At 32.9% G+C, this 19409-nt stretch overlaps 1 protein-coding gene across 38 annotated transcripts in view; it reads left to right on the top strand.

The window, feature by feature from the left end:
* RIMS2 (regulating synaptic membrane exocytosis 2) overlaps positions 1 to 19409 on the top strand; it is a 576987-nt gene that overhangs the window by 332617 nt on the left and 224961 nt on the right. For all 38 annotated transcript variants that reach the window (XM_060127293.1, XM_060127304.1, XM_060127300.1 and 35 more), the window contains 2 exons: positions 872 to 1043; positions 3129 to 3282. In XM_060127293.1, coding sequence (XP_059983276.1) covers positions 872 to 1043; positions 3129 to 3282 — 326 coding nt within the window. The remainder of the gene's footprint in view (positions 1 to 871; positions 1044 to 3128; positions 3283 to 19409) is intronic.

Below are 19409 nucleotides of genomic sequence, written 5' to 3' on the forward strand. Positions count from 1 at the left end.
TTCACCTATCTTTAATTCCTATTTTTGTATATTTACCAATGAATATAATATATTAGTACAATATAGTAATACATACATATAATTTATAAAAATATGTGTATACAATGGAATGCATAATCAAAAGCATTCACTTGATAGAAATATGAAGTCAAAAAAATGTATGAAAGCTTCTGAGTTGGAAGTTCTGTCTATCAGGATGGCCAGCTTGCATTTCCAGCCCAGGTTATAGTGGCTGCCTCACACAGAAATAATTTTACTATGTCTTTAAAGACTTGATAAATGTCAAATGAGCAAGTATGTATTAATTATACATAAGTGTGTAACTTGATAAGATGTAATTACAATTGCTTATTAGCTAAACTATATGGATGTAAAGTTGTGAACATCGCAATTCACCAAACTTATTGTACAAGGGACTTCCGTTAGTTTAAGTGAATAGTATATTGGTTACAAATACTAAGTACAGTATTTGCATTTGCATATGTACAAATACTAAAAGTACTACTATATGTAGCTAACAGGTTAATTTCCAATTTAAAGGTTTCCAATAGGGCAATGTGTTAAAAAAAATTAGAGTTAAGATTCTTCAGTCTGGTTTTATATAGAATTTGAGAAAAGTTAAGTTTTTAATTATCTGTCATGGAAAATTTTCAGATTTATTGAAATATTTCTATTATTAAGTCATACTTATAAGGTGATATAATTATATACCTTATAAATTTTAATAGTAATTTTAAAGATTACAGTATATTTAAGGTATGATAAATTTGTGGGAAAACTTCTTTCCTGAGAAATTTTAAGTTAATAAATTTTAGGGCAAAAGTTAAAATGAAGATTTATATAAGCTCATATATTCTTATTTTTTTCATAGTGATAAAAACAAAAGAAGAACTAAAACAGTAAAGAAAACATTGGAACCCAAATGGAACCAAACATTCATTTATTCTCCAGTCCACCGAAGAGAATTTCGGGAACGAATGCTGGAGATTACCCTTTGGGATCAAGCTCGAGTTCGAGAGGAAGAAAGTGAATTCTTAGGAGAGGTATCTGGAACTATTTTAAAGCTTAGACTATTCATGTCATCCTGAATACTTTTGTTTATATGACTATCAGTAAAATATTATATTTTGAATAACTGAAACACCTAGACATAATTTAACAGAATGAATTTAGCTGCTGTTTTAAGAAAAAACTTATTGATGCCTCTCTAGTACATGTATTTCAGTTTACTGAACCAATTGTACAACTAGTAATTAAATCATTTATTTATAGATCAGTTTTTCAGCCCTGTACTGTATCTGTAATGTGCTAGGGACTGAGGTATCAAAGGTCAATAAGGTATATTACTTTCTTCAAGGAATTTATAATCCACTGGGATACACACAAGTGAGTGAACAACTATAACATAGTATGGCAGATGCTCTTTCAGGGAAGTGCAGTAGGAATACATAATTGCTGTGCAGGGAAGGGGAAGTGGTCCATGGAAGGATCCACAGAGAAACTGGAATTTAGCATAGTCAAGGGAAGTAAAGTTCCTGCAGAGGGAATAACAAAATACTAGAGTTGCGGGGGTCTTGGACAACTGTATTGAAATGGGAAAAGAATGTGGTAAGAAATGAGTCTTGAGAGTTAAACATGACACCTTCATATATCATATTAAGAGTTTGGATATTATCCTGTAGATAATGGGAACAAATGACAGGTTTTAAAGAGACTGGCTTGATTGCATTTGTACTTGAGAAAAATATTTCTAGCTGTAATGTGGAGAATGAATTGGAGAGGGGCGGATGAGAGGCAGGTTTCCAGCTATTAACGTACTAAGAGAACTGCTTTCAGTTTTTTCAGTGTGGTTGGTTTTCCTGAGTAAATTAAATGTAATACCATGGGAAAAGCAACAATCCATAGAAATATTAAACTGAATGTTGTTAGCTAAGGAATCAAAGAGTGGTAAACCAGTTGGAAAGAAGGGTAACATAATGACTAGGAGCAGAGATTAGCGCCAGCTGCCTTGTTCTGCATTCCTGACACTACTACTTCCTGGCCTTAGGTCCTTCAGCAAGTTATTTAATATATTTGTACTTTAGTTTCCTCTTCAATCAAGTGAGAATGATAGTAGTATGCAATTCAGGGTTAGAGTGAGAATTAAATGTGTGTGTGTGTGTGTGTGTGTGTGTGTGTGTGTATGTGTGTGTGACCATTTGGAACACAGTGCTTATAATTTTGAAAATGACTAGGGAAAATTTAGGAAGAATGAAGAGTACCTTAGTTGTTTTACATTTTTACCTCCCATAGCTAAATAGTGATTTATCATCATATAGCAGTTCTCATATACTTAAACCAGACACTGTCATATTTGCACATGACTTTAAAAGAAAATAAAAAGAATCATTTATTTCTATGGACTGATTTCCTTTGTAAATTTATTAGATATTCATATCATAACATGGTTCATATTGAAAATCCATTTTTTTTTTTTTTTCTTTCCTTTCCTGTTTTGAATCCTTAGCAGCATGATATGTTAAACAGAATTTTAAGTAAGACAGCCTTTGACTTATATTACGGCTCTTTCACTAACCAATGATGTGGGCTTAAACAAGTTTTTTAACCTTTTTCAGCCTTGGTATCTTTATTTGTAAAAGTTGAATAATAAGACAAACCTAGTAGTTTTTTCCTGAGAATTAAGATAACATATGATATGGTTCTTAACACACAGTAAGCACTTCTAATTTGTTTTTAATCTCTCCATTTCAGAGTTTGTGAAGGTTAAATTAATGAATGTAAATGAAAATGTTTTTTAAACTGTAAAATGGCATATATATAGCAGTTATTATTACAGACTTTTAGTAGTAAGTGCTATTTATGTAATGGCATATTTAACAGCCTCTAGCAGATAGGTGTTCAAGGGTCTACAAAATAAATGTCTTAAAAATTCAAAGCCATTAACTCAATAAGAAGTTATATATACTTATCTCTTACTTAGTTACTGTCAAACATGTGGGCAATTCTGCAGCATAACCTTGCTTTCGACCTAATAGCATTACTATTATAATTATCATTATTATAATGAAACCATTTAAGAGAATTTCTATATTATTGTCATAAGACAGTCCTTTCTCTTGGCTTTGTAGATTTTAATTGAATTAGAAACAGCCTTATTAGATGATGAACCACATTGGTACAAACTTCAGACCCACGATGTTTCTTCATTGCCACTTCCCCACCCTTCTCCATATATGCCACGACGACAACTACATGGAGAGAGCCCAACACGGAGGTTGCAAAGTAAGTTTTCAGTAAAATTTATTGTACCTTTATTGAATTATCTTGAATGATATATATGACAAAGAATTTGAAGATACCATTATGGGTATTAACAGTCATCTGTTAGTATTTTCATAGCTTTTATTGAAGCTTTTAAATTGTTTGATACACTCAACTGTATACATGTAGTACTCACTCATCATAGTATGACACACAATGAAGCATAGTTATGTTTTAATTTTACCTCTTAGAATCTAAAATATAGGAATGAGATAGCTAACGTAGTAGAATTTGGTGATGTACCTGTAGATATCTGAAATTATGATTTCCACTGTCATTAAGCCAAGTATTTTATGAATATGTAGGATAACAAGTATAGCATAGTGGTTGAAACCGTGACCATGAACATTACTCAGACAAACTTGAGTGTAAATATTAATCCTCTCACTTAAGAGTTGTATGGGGGCTTTCCTGGTGGCACAGTGGTTGAGAGTCCGCCTGCCGATTCAGGGGATATGGGTTCGTGCCCCGGTCCGGGAGGATCCCACATGCCGCGGAGCAGCTGGGCCCATGAGCCATGGCTGCTGAGCCTGCGCGTCCGGAGCCTGTGCTCTGCAGCGGGAGAGGCCACAACAGTGAGAGGCCCGCGTACCGCGGGAAACAAAAAAAAAAAAAAAAGAGTTGTATGATTTGAGGTAGGTCATCTCTCTCTGTTTCACTTTCCTCATTTAGGAAATGGAAATAATAGTACGTACATCACAGAGTCGTTCTAAGAGTTAATCTCTGGAATGTAAACTGATGTTATTATTGTTGTTGTTGTTATTATTATTATCAGTGTTTGCATTTTACTCTGAATTATGCACAGTCCAAACTATAAAACAGATCAATCCAGAGACTCTTAGAGGAAACTCAGAAATGTTTTCCACATTGAAAAGTGGCATTGTTGGTTTGATGCTCCTACAGCTCAAATTCATTTGTTTTTTTCTGATGAATCTTATTGAAAGGTGAAGGGGGTGATTTTTGCTTTGGATAGTATTCATGGGATAATTTTATCTTTATGGAGCCATGATGTTTCAGGTTTAGCAACATTTTTGTCAAGTAATGGAGAACTGATTGAGATTAACCAAATTTCAGAAGTATAAATTTATAAGCATGAATGCCACGTCGTCATGGCACCAATCATGGAAAGGATACTTGGCCATATAACAAATAAGTCTTGTCTAAATGGATCACACCCTTTCTGCTGAATAGAGGGCTAAATTACATATCAGAAGGCTGTTTGTTGAATAGAGAAGTAGAGCAAAGCATTGGTCTTATGGGATAGTTAGTCATAGGAAAGCGTAGAGAATTATCTTCACTTCTTTTGAAAATAATGTCTCTAATGACTGGAATTTTATTTCCATTAGATACAGTCTCTTACCCTGGAGGGCATTAATTTAACATTAATTTTACAGCGCTCACTTTTTTCAGCTTCTTCACAGAGTAAACACCTACCCACCCTTATTTGCAGTTGCCATTACAACATCCTTTGTTGTATCTACATTACCATGAAATTTATGTGGACTAAATTCAGAGTGTCTGCTCTTTCTGGCCACTGTAATCTATTCAGTACATTGTCTCTAAATCACAATGTGGGATGATGGGTTACTACATGAAGTTTACTAGTATAATTCATTTTCTGCTAATTCTTATAGTTTAGGTTTATAGGCTATTATTGCTAGCTACTATTGCCCTTTCTTATAGGATTGGCCTCTTCTCTATTTACTCCAGTTGTTATTGCAATAAGGAGTAGGTTTGATGACTCTCATTATCTGAAACTCTTAAATCTACTGATAATTTTCATTATTTTTTTCTGCCCTAGCTAAGAATACTGTACGTGAGGAACAACAAAAATAGAGTACTTTCTAGCTAGTTGTATAAATCATGGATTTTCGTGCAATTAGTTTAATTTAATCAATTTTGCAGATTTTAATATTTTCCATCCTCACAATGGCTCTTCTGTTACTTAATCATTAATAATGTTAAATTTACCCCTGGGTAATATAATAGCTCCATGTTGTACTCTGTGAGTCTTGCCACTATCAACTAACCTCTAATAAAATTAATTTTCAATATTTGAATATATGACTGAATTTGGTGCTTTATGCCTAAAATGTTGTCATAATTTATTAGCAATATGTAGGCGTAAAGATAGATAAAAATGATATGCTAAAAGAAGATTAGGAAATAACACTCAGGAATAGTCAGAAAGTTAAAGACAGTACCATTGGCTAAGTATTGATATATATTGCTCATCAATGACAAGTTCAAGTTAGGGTATTAATAAGTAACTACATGAATTATTGTAAAGTTTTATTGATGACAAGAACCTCCTTTAGGGTTTTTCTCCATGGAAAGATCTATATGAAATTTATTTACAAGTATGTTGAAACTGTCAAAGATCATACATAGAACATATATGTATGAACAGTTAACCATCAAAAATGTATAGTAACCCCTTATTTATTCCCTACATTCACATCATGTTTTGGTAATTCAATCTCTGAGGCTTATGAGTAACATTCTGAGTCTATGAACTTATTAAATGTACATGGACATTTACTGTTATTCAGAATAAATAAATGGTAATGTTGTTGGTGTTGGGATTCTGTTCTTCCCATGACGATTTCCTATTTTAAATTTGTAGATTCAAATGATTCAAAGCAATACTTCATTAAACAGATATTAGTAACTTATTTACTAACATATAAGGAAATATATAAAAACCATTCTAAAAATAATTGTTTCATATTTTGTAGTTAGTTTAAATATTCTGAAAAAAATCTTTTCTAGACGGAGTCCAGACAACTTTGATTATAAACTTGAAATGATTTCCCAAATAAAGATATTGGTAAAAGTATTTGAAATAGATGACCTCTTATACCAGTATTCCTGCATGTGGAAAAATAAGAAGGTTGTATGTATTAAAAAATCTAGTAATGATCACATGCTCATTGTTCAAAACTTTGAAAGAAATTAGGCTATGAGAAATCAAAATTTTGATGATGAGGAATTAACATTTCCTCCAACAATTTTTCTTCAGGCTGCTCTTGCCCACTCCCTTCACAGACATTGTTGTTTTGACATTACCAAAGGATGGGAAGAGCAGTGCATATTTCAAAGAGTGATTGATTAAGCATTTTTGAAAATGTATGCAAGACTAAAGCTATGAGTTCAAATAATTAAAATGTATCAATAGAGAGTGAGGTTGGCAAAGTATCTCACATATTCACATAATTTTATTTTTGATTCATTGATGAGAAACTTTATTCATTACTTTCCTGAAACTTAAAAAGATTGTTCTGAAAAGTGTATTTTGATATTTACATTTTTATTGTTGTATTCTTTACTGTTATTCAGTTAAAGTTGTATAGTGTCTTTTTTTTTTATTGGAGTATAATTGCTTTACAATGGTGTGTTAGTTTCTGCTTTATAACAAAGTGAATCAGTTATACATATACATATGTTCCCATAGCTCTTCCCTCTTGCGTCTCCCTCCCTCCCACCCTCCCTATCCCACCCCTCCAGGCAGTCACAAACAAAGCACCGAGCTGATCTCCCTGTGCTATGCAACTGCTTCCCACTGGCTATCTACCTTACATTTGGTAGTGTATATATGTCCATACCTCTCTCTCTCTTTGTCACAGCTTACTCTTCCCCCTCCCCGTATCCTCAAGTCCATTCTCTAGTAGGTCTGTGTCTTTATTCCCGTCTTACCCCTAGGTTCTTAATGACATTTTTTTCCTTAGATTCCATATATATGTGTTAGCATACAGTATTTGTTTTTCTCTTTCTGACTTACTTCACTCCGTATGACAGACTCTAGGTCTATCCACCTCATTACAAATAGCTCAATTTCATTTCTTTTTATGGCTGAGTAATATTCCATTGTATATATGTGCCACATCTTCTTTATCCATTCATCTGATGATGGACACTTAGGTTGTTTCCATCTCCGGGCTATTGTAAATAGAGCTGCAATGAACATTTTGGTACATGACTCTTTTTGAATTACGGTTTTCTCAGGGTATAGTGTATAGTGTCAAGGCAAAAATCTTCCTTTACAAATATGTTTATTCCTTGATATTTTTATTAATTATTAATTAAGTTTTACATTATTTTATCTGTTTTTGAAATGCAGTTTATCACTTCAACATGTAAGCAATAAGAAAAAATAATTGTAAAAAATTTTTTACTGAGTCTTTAAAATGTGTGTGTTATCATTTCAACAAGGAGATAATGTAAACAACATTCATTACTTTTACATTCTTTTTTGTTACTAAGTCTTTAAACTGCAACCTGTTTTCATTTCAACAAGGAAAATGCAATCTGTTTTCACTTCAACAAGGAAACACTATACACAAAATACTAATTATTTTTTCCATTCTTTTCTGTTATCAGATCGTTGACATTTTCTATGTTACCATTTCAACATATAAGCAGTAGGAACAACCTATTAATTAACTTTATTTTCTCTCAATTAGTCTTTGGAATGCAATGTTTTTTCATGTTGACATGTAAACATATAAACACATAATTATTATAACATTTTCTTACTAAGTCTTTGAAATACAATGCTATCATTTTAACACGTAAGGATGTAAAGAATTTAATGTACATTCTTTTATTTTTACTGTCTTTGTTATGCAGTATGTTATCATTTCAATATGTAAACAATACATGTAAATTATCAATTAGTTATTCTACATCCTTTGTTTCTTACTAACTCTTGGATACACAGTGTGCATTCAACACCTAGTGTACATCACATTTGAGAGTAGCCAAATTTCTAGAGTTCAGAAGCCACATACGGTTAGTGTGCACCATACTGAGCAGTGCAACTCTAGTGGAAGGGCAGAGGGAGCAAATACATTGGAAACAATGTGTACCATGAAGGAAATATACATGGTACCTTAAGCAAAAGCAGCAGCAGAATAAATCTACTTAAATGGGGAAGTAAGAGAAAACCTATCTGAAGAGGTAACGTTTAAGCCATGACCTGAGGCCTGAGCAGCTACTCAACAGCATAAAAAGGCCAATATCATTTGAGCAGACTATGTAAGGGGGAAAAAGTGAAAAAAATACTGTGTTATGGGGGAATAAATAATTTCCCAAGTCTTCTAAGAAAGAGTAGAGAAACTGATAAATCATAGGAATGTCTACACTCTGAGTAAGATCAGGGACTTTATCTTTCTTAGCACCTGGAAAAGTACCTAAATCATAACAGATACTTGGTGAATGTGTGTGGAATAAGGAATAACTGAACCAGGGGTCTGAGACCTGGGAAATCAGGCAGCAATATGCTGATGAAGATACCAGTAGGTAGTGGGCATAGTTTGTTTCCTTTTAGTTGCATACGGTTTCTCATAAGCCACCTGAGGTAATCAGAAACACAAGAAGTTTGCAGGTCCCTAGAGGGTAAAATTATTCAACAGCTACCACCTCTAGGAAGAGTTTCAATTGATCTGACTTGTGTCAAGTGCCCATAAATGGATAAGTGAACCAATCAGTGTGGATAAGGAAATGATATACCATGACTGGGTCAGCTTACGTCACATACCCAACACTGTGGTTAGTAACCAGAAGATGTAGAGGGCAGTGGGCAAGAGATCCAGCGGACTTTTCAAATTCCTCTATTTCCTTTTTAAAGTTCCTCTTTTATAGAGATCAGTTTACATATCCAGTGTTCCTAACCCCAGTTTCCTAGAACAGTAGAACTTTACATATGTGTCTCTACAAACTTGGGTTTCAGGCAAAAAAAAAAAAAAAAAAAGTGAACGCGTTCATGGCCACACATCAGTGTTGAAACACCTCCCTGTACTGTGGAAATCACTCTGAACGAGTGGCCCATTTCATGTCGTTCCGCTGTGCCCCGTGCAGCATCGCCTCCAGCTGAGCCTGAACTTCAGCAAGTTTCTGTCGGTTCAAACTGTCATTCCATTCCTTGTAGCAATGGACAGGGACAGGATAAATCACATACTTCAGCTTCATCAAGGATGTCAAGTGCTGCAGAAGGCTCTTGAGCACAGGCATCATAATGAGATTGAAGGCAAAGCTAAGGACACGGAGGTGGGTACAGTGGCTCAGGGCTGGGAGGACGACAGAGAGAGTAGAATCAGTTATCATACAATTGTTTATCTCCAGATGTTGCAGGGTGCTTGAGACCTTCTCCAGCAGAGTCTGGAAGGGCTCATAAACTTCTGAGAAGATCTGGTTGTTACTGAGACTCAATACCCTGAGGTGGGTGGCCTGAGAGCTCTGGGACAGGACAGTGACATCTCTGTTAGAAAGGCGACAGTAAGGTAGATACAGTGAATCCAACTGAGGTGGCGCAACTCATTGCCTTTAGTATCGTTTTATGCCCACCGGAGAAGGCAGCGTTGAACAATGGAACAAAGAGGTCTCTTGGGATTTCGTCCAGGGCATGGATAGCTGCAGGCTCATTATTCAGCAGACTCTTTGTAGCAAGCTCAAGGAGGGTGACTGTGGTCTTTTGGTCCATCTTCAAAAACCTGATTGGAACAAGAGCTGGAAAAAACTTGAGCTGTCCAAGACCCCAGCAGTAGGAGCAGGTTCCTCCCTCTCCGGAGCTCGCAGCGGACAAGGCTCAGTGTTGCCGGCACTGGCTCCTTGACATCTTATTAACAATTCTCATCACAATTTGAACCATAACAATCCAATCAGGGTTTTCTTTAATTTGATCCTTCATTTTTTTTCTCTCATATTAACCAGATTCATCTCTTTGACATCTCAAATATTAATTCTTTACTTGGAGAAGTATAATATATCACCCCTTTCACTTTTTAAAATAGAAAACATTGTATCTACTATACTTTTATTCACCCTCATGACCACAAGTCTTCAAAGAAAAGTGAATGGAAACAAATCATTGAGATTAAACTAAAATGATACTATTGAAAGGTGTAAGATAAAAGAGACATGATTTCATAATTAAAGTTTCTCAGGATTTCAACTATTTTGGGGGATTTGGGGCCAGTATTTCTTTCAGTTCCTCTACCCAGTTGTCTCACCTCTATCCTTCTTGGACGGCAGTTACATGTATAAAGACCTATTGACATTTTTCCACAGGTTATTGAGTCTGTGTTGTTTTTTATTTTAATCATTTTTTCTCTCTTCCTCAGTTTTGATATTTTTATTTACTTGTCTTCAAGTTGACAGTTTCTTCTACAGTGTCCAATTTCCTGCTAAAACCATACTATGAGTTGTCTTATTAAATATACTGTATTTTTCATTTCAAGCTTTATTATTTGGTGTTCTTAGAAGTTTCTGTATCCTTCCTGAAATTCCCCTTGTTCTATTGTATGTGTGTATGTGTATACAAACAAATATGTGTAGGTATATGTAGATATATTAAAGAATTTATAGGATTAGATTATATCTATGCATATGTTGATATAAATATATATGTGTGTAAATATAATACAATAATAATATATATTTCTATCCATATATATAATCCTGTAAATTCTTTAATATATCTAGAGTTTATTTTAAAGTCTGCTAATTCCAACATCTTAGTCTTCTGTGGGCTTACTAAAATTTCTCTTTTTTCCTTTGATTAGGGGTCACATTCTGTATGTTTTATATATCTACTAATGTTTTTGTGTACTGGACATTGTGTTTAATACATTTTAGAGACTCTGGATTTTGAAGAATTACTGCATGTCATTTTAGCAGACATGCTAAACCAATGAAAGATGTGTTAAGTTTTTATTTTCGTTCTATTTTGGTTCTTTGCATAGTTCTAAGGTATAGTTCTCAGTCTAGTTTGTGGTTCTTATGTCTAGTTTTGAACTGTAGGCAAAGTTCAAGATATTGGCCAAAACCTATAATTAATGGGATTTAATCTCCAACCTCTGTATCCTGTACATTAGGAATTTGCTGAAATTTTCTTGCAGCTCTTCTAGTCTTTCAGCTGTGGCTTTCTGCTGAGTTTCTTCTTGTTTTTCTCTCTGCAGTTTGTAATTTAGGTAAGGATTTTTGGGACCACTGAGTGTAAATTTGGGGTCTCCTCCTTATCTGGCTCGCCCTTTCCAGGATTTCCCCTACAATTCTATCTGCTCTCACAACTCTGAATTCTGACCTTTGGCTTAGCCTTGTAAGACTGAGGTTTTTTCCTGAGCAGTAATTCCTCTGCAGTGAACCAAATTGGGAAGGCCCTTAGGGGAAAACTGGTTAAATAGGTGCTTTTCTTATTTCAAAGGTCATATTACCAATTTCTGCCTGAATTTGTTTGTTCTCTGGTATCTTTAAACAGTTTTTTTATTAAAATATTTTTCCAGAATTTAGGATTATTACTGGCAGGAGAGTTAGTCCGATATAAGGTATTCTATCATTCTCAGAGGCAGAACTCCACATTTTTAAGTAAACTTTTTACAGAAGTATAGAATTCATATAGAAACATGTGTATATCGTAAATATTCTCATGGGTAAATTTTGACCAAGTAACCATACCATGTAACTAGCACCCACATCGAGAAATAAAACATCACCAGCATCCTTCCAGCCTCTCTCTTGCTCTCTTCCAGTAATTATTCCCCCGTCAAGATAACAAATACCATAGAATATTTTCACTTATTTTTAACTTCGTATAAATGGAATACGCACACATATGTGAATTTCGTAGAAATGAGATTACACAATATATTTCTTTTACATGTGACTTTTTTCTTACCACTGTTTTGTAATATTTATCAGTATTGTTGCATATAATTGAAATTTATTTTCATTGCCATATACAGTTTCTTTCTATAAATATACACCAATATATCCTATTTTTAGGTTGGTTATGAAAGCTGTTTGTCTAAGTAATTTCTTATGAATTGATCAGAGGTAATAACTATACAAAGGGGTTGCTTATCTTGGCTTTAAAGTCTGATTTTTTTGAATTAAATTATTTAATTAATTTTTAAAAATCTACAGTTGATTGATAGTTTGCATTCAGATTTTGGCCAGTTCTAAAAGTGCTTATGTTAACATTCTTATACATGCATTTTGGTAATCATATGTGTTCATTTTTGCTATGGATATACCTAGTAATAGAATAGATAGGTAATAGGCCATACATATATTCAATTACAGTAGATATTGTCAAAGCTTTCCCAAACTGTCCAGATTTATACTTCCTACAGCAGTGAATGAGGGTTTGAGTTTCCTTATATCTTACTTTATATTTGGTATTTTTAGTTGTTTTCACCCACCCATTCAGGTGGGTGTGCATTATTACCTCATTGTGGCTTTAATTTACATTTCTCTAATAACCATTTCTTAGGTTAACTGGCCATTTAGATATCCCCCTTTATGAAGAGCCTAGTCAAATGTCTTGCCCATTTTTCTTTGGGGTTCTTTATTTTTTTATTGATTTATGAGTGTTTTCTAAAGTATAGATTTGAATTAGTTATAGTATATATGTATTGAAAATGTATTCTACTCCATGGCTGGCCTTTCCACTCTTTAATGGGATCTTTTGGTCGATAAAAGTTTTAAATGTTAATGTATTTTAGTTTTCAATTTTTTCTTCAAGGTTAGTGCTCTTTTTGGCATGATCTATATAAAAAAATCTTTTCTTTGAGATCATAATGATATGTTCCTATGTTTTCTTCTAGAATAGTGCTTTGCTCTTATTAAATCTGCAGTTCATCTGGAATTAATTTTTTATTTTGTGTGAGGTAGAGATCAAAACTCATTCTTAATCCCATGGATCGATGCTGGTATACAGATATAAAATTTATTATTTACTATTATTAAGAGACTCCTAATAACTTTTCCATATATTATTTTGAATTTTGATTTAACAATATATGTCATTTGTGAATAACGACAATTTTTTTCTTTCAAATTGTTATAGCTTGCTTTTTCTTTCTTAATGCCTTGGCTAGGTCGTATAATAAAATACTGTGTGGAAGTGACATTGTTGAGTAAAAGTTGGCATCTATGTTTGGTTCCCCTTTCCTTGGGAAAAGCTTTAAATATTTCCCCATTATATTTTGATATTTTTGTAAGATTTTTGTGCTACTTTGTGAGATTCAGGAAGTTCTATTTTATTCCTAGTTTGACGAAAATTTTTAATCATGAATGGATTTGAGTTGTGTTAGTATTTTTCTGTACACATGGATATAAACATGATATTTCTCTTTTATTCTACTAATGTAGTAAATTTTATTGATTTTAAATGTTAAAGTTATCTTGCACTCCTTTAGTAAGCCCAGCTATCTCATGATGCGTTATCATTTTATGTATCTCTGGATTCAATTTGTTAATATGTGTAGAAATTTTGCAACTGTATTCATGAGAGATAGAGTGAGGGAGAAGGATTGTCTTTTCTTTTTTTCTTTTTGTAACATCTTATTTGCTTTTGTTATCAGTGTTATGCTGCTGTGCTCATAAAAGTATTAGGAAATTTTACTTCTTTTTTATTTGATGCCTTTAATTTCTTGTTTTGTAATATCCTTGTCAAGCTTTGACTTCAGTGTTTTTCTGGCCTCATAAAGTGTTTGGAGGTGTATCCTCATTTTCTGTTGTTTGACAGAATATGTACATTATTGGTATTCTTTTTTCTGTACGTGGTTAGAAGTATTCACCATGTATGTTTCCAGGGTTGGCAGTTTCTCTGTGTGTAGGTGTTGAATTCCAGTTCCAATTCCAATTTCTCTACTAGATTTAGAACTATTCAAAATTTTATGTTTTCTTGTGTCAGCTTTGTTAAGTTGGATTTTTCTTAGAATTTGAATATTTCTCCAGTTTTTAAAAAATTTATTTGCACTAAATTGTTCATAATAGCATCTTATTATCCATTTAATGTCTATTGAATGTGTAGTCATGTCCTCTTTTCCCTTATATGGTAATTTGTTCCTTTTCCTTTTTTTGTTCTTGGTCAGACTTGCTGATGAGCTATCGATTTTACTAGTCTTCCAAACAGTGAACTTTTTGTTTTGTTTACTTCTAGGCTGTATGTTTGTTTTCTTTTCCATTAAATTTTCTTCTTATTCTTGTTATTTCTTTCCTTTCTTTAAGTTTAATTTGTTTGTTTCTCCTCATTTCAGAAGGATACATAGATAATTTTTAATGTGGTGTGATAATGTTATTGTACTTTAATTTACCTGTGGACTATTTAGGAGTGTATTGTTAAATTTCCAAACTCTAGGGATTCTTAAAATATCGATATTGAGCATGATTGCCCTCTTATCAGAGTACATACTTTAAATAATTGGAATCTATAAAATTAGTTGTTTGCTTTATGGTGCTACATGTAATCAATTTTGGTAAGTGTTCTTGAAAGGAATGTTTATTTTGTCACCGTGTGGTTCATGTTCAACATATATCAAGTTTATCAGGTTTATTAACTTTGTTTTTCAAATTTTCTGGGTTGTTTTTTCTGATTTTTCATCTGATTACTCCATCAGTTATTGAGAGAAGTATGTTAAAATCTCCATGTGTGACTTTTCTCCTTTTAAATTTGTCACTGTTTGCTTTATATATTTTGAAGTTATGTTACTAGGTACATACATACAAATCCAGAATTGTTATATATTTTTCCTAATAGACTGATAATTTTGTCATTACGTAGTGTCTCTCTATCTAGGAATACTTCTTCCTTAAGACCTGCTTTGTTTGATGTTTGCTGCAGCTGCTTTTTTGTTGTTGCTGTTACTTGTTTTTGTATGGTATATCTTTCTCAATCCTTTTATCTTCCACCTCTTTGTGTCCTTATATTTAAGATTTGTCTATTGAAAACAATGTAGAGTTTCTCTTCTTAAATCCATTCTGATAAGATTTATCTTTTATTGGGATAATTTTACATTTAATGTAATTTCTTATAAATTTTGCTTAATATTTTACACATCATTTATTTTTGGTTTGTCTTTTTTTCTCCTTTCTTGCTTTCTTTTGAAATCTACATTATTTTAATGACATCAACAAATATTTAGTTGCCTGTTATGTTTATTGTGCTTGATATTGTGATTGGTCCAAAGATTCATTATACTTAGGTAGCAAGCAAAACCCTTATTTACAAACATGTATATGAAATACAATTTTAAAAAAATTATATTTAATCTGACTCTTAGGTACCCATTTTCCTAGTCAAATATCTGTCTTATTCCTTCTCCTTACCTATTCCCAACACTCAACAGAGTTCTAGAAAACCTCTAAAAAAACCCTAGGCTTAGAAACTCTAAAAAAAGACAACGTTCAGGAAAGACCCACTAATTTTTATTCCTTATTGAGCTTCACTGATATGTCCCAGTGTGCAATGGTTACTTGAAGCCAGGTCTACCCATGGCAATTTTTACTAATGCTGGTTGCTGTGGTACTTAGCATCCCGCCTTCCCAGATGCATCATGTAGCTACTATCCTGGAATCCTAAAATATCACTGGACTCTGGAGAGGTCCTAGAGCCTGGATTCCTATTATTTACAAGGCTCTTTAACCATTGTCTTCTTACAGATTCTGCCAAGTCTTGTCCTTTAGCAGGGTAAAGAATAAGTAGAATTTCAGTAAATAGAGGTGAGAGAAGTAAACAGTAAGTTTGGAAGGGTAAAGACAAATGTCTATCTTGCTTATAAATGAAGATTCATGTATTTTGGAATTGGAGGATGTTAAATGTAGTAGATATTAGGGAAAGCAGCAAACTGCAATGAAAAAAATTAGGGGGAAATGGCTTTCCTGTATTTGTCTATTTATTATTAAAATGTCTGCAATAAAAATGTAAGCTTTAATTAATATCTTGAAATATTTTAACAACTAACCTATTTCCTTACTTGAAAACTTTTTATATATTGTGATTTTTAAAATAGTGAACAGAAATTTTAATTTTAGAAAGATGAAAGAACTATATCCTTGACAGAAAACACTCATATTCACTCTCTAAGGTCATTTTAAAATATTAGGTACTTTACAATATTTGTGGAGAAAGAGCTACAGTTTGAAAACGTTAGTGTCTTTAATTCTATATTGATTATAGTGATGCCCTTTTTACAGTTTTAATAGTATAATCCTTTGATTTGTTTTTTGTAGATGCCCTTTATCAGTTTGAGGAAGTTTCCTTCTCAGTAGTTTGCTGATACATTTTATCATGAATGGGGGTTAAACTTTTTCACATGATTTTTTTACATCTATTAAAATAATTTTAAACTTGCATGTATAAATGAAATAACTTCAATAAGCATTAAATTAGAACTAGAGAGAAAAATCAACAAATGTACCACCATTAAAGAAGAGTCTAATATAATTCTCTCTCAATCACTTATTGGTCAAGCAAACAAAAATTTAGGGATGATAGAAGAGAATCAAACCACAGAATTAACAAATTTAATCTCATGGTTAAAGAACTCTGAACCTAACATTTGATGAATTCATATTCATCTGTTATGTCCATGAAACACTTGTAAGAATTATTAATGTACTATTCAATAATTCATTTTTTGACAAATTTCAAAGAATTGTTATGCTGTAGGCTATTTCCTTCAACTAGAGTGTTACTATGTAAATTTTTTTTAAAAGAGATAAATTATACCCATACATTTGATAAATTTTAAAAATAAACTTGTACTCTAAAGAACATTTTTTTCAAGATCTATTATCTCTGCAACTGTCATGGATTATTCAGTTAATAGTGTTTTAAATTTAATGAAGTATGGTAAATATCTTAAAGACCCAAGAAGAAAATACCTAGAACTGAACTTTAATGAATATATTACATACAAATATTTGTGTAATGCAAAGAGGTACTTGGGGGAGAATGCTTATGTTAACAAAGCATTTGAAGGTTGAAAATTACGACATACTCATTCAGTTTTTTAGGAAAAGAATAATGAAATAAATTAAAAATAGAAGGAAAGAAATCCTAACAATAAGAGCAAAAACCTAAATAAAACAAGAAACAAATTTCTAGTTAAGGATTATGGAGCCCAAAATTTAATCCTTTAAGTGAATTACAAAATAAACCTGTAGTGGGCTTCCCTGGTGGCGCAGTGGTTGAGAGTACGCTTGCCGATGCAGGGGACACGGCTTTGTGCCCTGGTCCGGGAAGATCCCACATGCCGCAGAGCGGCTAGGCCCGTGAGCCATGGCCGCTGAGCCTGCGCGTCCGGAGCCTGTGCTCCGCAACGGGAGAGGCCACAACAGTGAGAGGTCCGCGTACCAAAAAAAAAAAAAAAAAAAAAAAAAACGAAAAAAAACGAAAAAAAACCTGTAGTGAAGAAATAAAAAGAAGGTATGGTTAGTATTCAAATGGATGTATAATTGATATATCAGAAAATAGATTATAAAATAAAATTTAAACATTGTAGCAAGCACTTTGAAAACTTACACAAAGTGAACAAATTCCTGTAAAATATATAATTTACTAAACCTTGAATTAATAGGTCATTCTACATCTACCAAAAAGTGGAATTAGCAATTTAAAATATACCCACAGGGCTTCCCTGGTGGCCCAGTGATTGGGAGTCCGCCTGCCGATGCAGGGGACACGGGTTCATGCCCTGGTCCGGGAAGATCCTGCATGCCGCGGAGTGGCTGGGCCCGTGAGCCATGGCCGCTGAGCCTGCGCGTCCGGAGCCTGTGCTCCGCAGCGGGAGAGGCCACAACAGTGAGAGGCCCGCATACCACACATAAAAAAATAATAATAAAATAAAATATACCCACAAAGGAAACACCAGACCATGGTAATTTTATAGATTAATTCTCTCAAAATTTCAAAGAACAGATTTTTTTTTTTAATCTACACAAATTCTCCCAGAGAATAAAAAAGGACTAATTCTCAATATTTAGTTGGGCTAGTGTAACCTTGCTTCTAAACCAAAAGGTTAGTACAGGAAGGAAACAGGCCAGAATGAATTGTAAATAAAAATTGAAAATCCTTTATGAAATATCACTGAACTTATAAGAGACTTTCCTCAATCTTACAGAATGTAAATTCAGCAGATATCACTTTAAATGGAAATATTAGAAAAATTCTATTTAAAATCAGAATTTAGAAAGAACTGTAAACTTTCTCTGTTTCTTTCCATATTATGCTTACTAGCATAGAAAGACAGGAAAAAGAAAGAAAAAAGACATTAGGACTGGGAAGTAAATTGTCTCCATAGAAAAATTCCAATTAAACAATAATAAATTTATTAGAAGTAAAGAAAAAAAGAGACTTTAACAAGATGGTTGATTAACATTATTTTACAATAAAATTGCATTTCTGTTTATGAGCAATTAGGTTAGAAAACATAATTTTAACAGTATTTCTAATAGCAATAGAAATGATAAGATACAAAGGATAAATCCAACAAATGTGGAAAATTTGAGTGACCGAAGTTAAAAATTTCATAGAGAGATCTTAAAGAAAACTTAAATGAAGAGAATGCCATGTTCATGGCTAGTAAAACAATGCTGTAAAATATGCCATTTCTCCCTGAATTGATGTATTGATTCAATGCATTTCAAATCAAAGTCCCTATAGGATGTTTTTGTGCAGTTTGATAACCTGAATCTAAAATTTAAATGGAAGAGTAAAGGAGAAATATCAAATATATGAATAATTAGGTAAACGATTTGCTTTTCAATATATAACATTGTAATAACAAAGACAGTGAGTTACTGGTTTAATAGATAGACAGCCTGTACAAGGAAAAAGAAGTAGAGCACCAAACAGATCCTAGCAGATAGAATACATTTATTTATAGCAGAAGTGACATTGCAGATCATTGTGGAAAGATAGAATGATTAAATAAACAATGCTGAGATACGTGTTATCCATATAGAAAGTGAAGTTGCATCCATATCTCATGCCGTACAGAAACTTAGTTCAAGATGGATAGGATATAAATGCACAGAACAAAATTTTTAAACTTTCAGAAGAAAATAAGGGTATCTCTGTGCTTGTATAAAAGCTCAGGAAATTTCTTAAAGAAATTTTAAAATTTCTTCTCTTTAAAAGAGAAGATTGATCCATTCAGTGACATTAAACTTAATTACTTGATTTCATCAGAATGTGACAAGATCCACATAGAACATAACTGCAATATATTTAACCTCTATAGGATTAATATCAAAATAGGTCAAGACTTCTATCAGGAAAGTAATCAAGATTCTGAAAGGCA

The sequence above is a fragment of the Lagenorhynchus albirostris genome, chromosome 17, assembly GCF_949774975.1.
Source record: "Lagenorhynchus albirostris chromosome 17, mLagAlb1.1, whole genome shotgun sequence".
NCBI lineage: Eukaryota > Metazoa > Chordata > Mammalia > Artiodactyla > Delphinidae > Lagenorhynchus > Lagenorhynchus albirostris.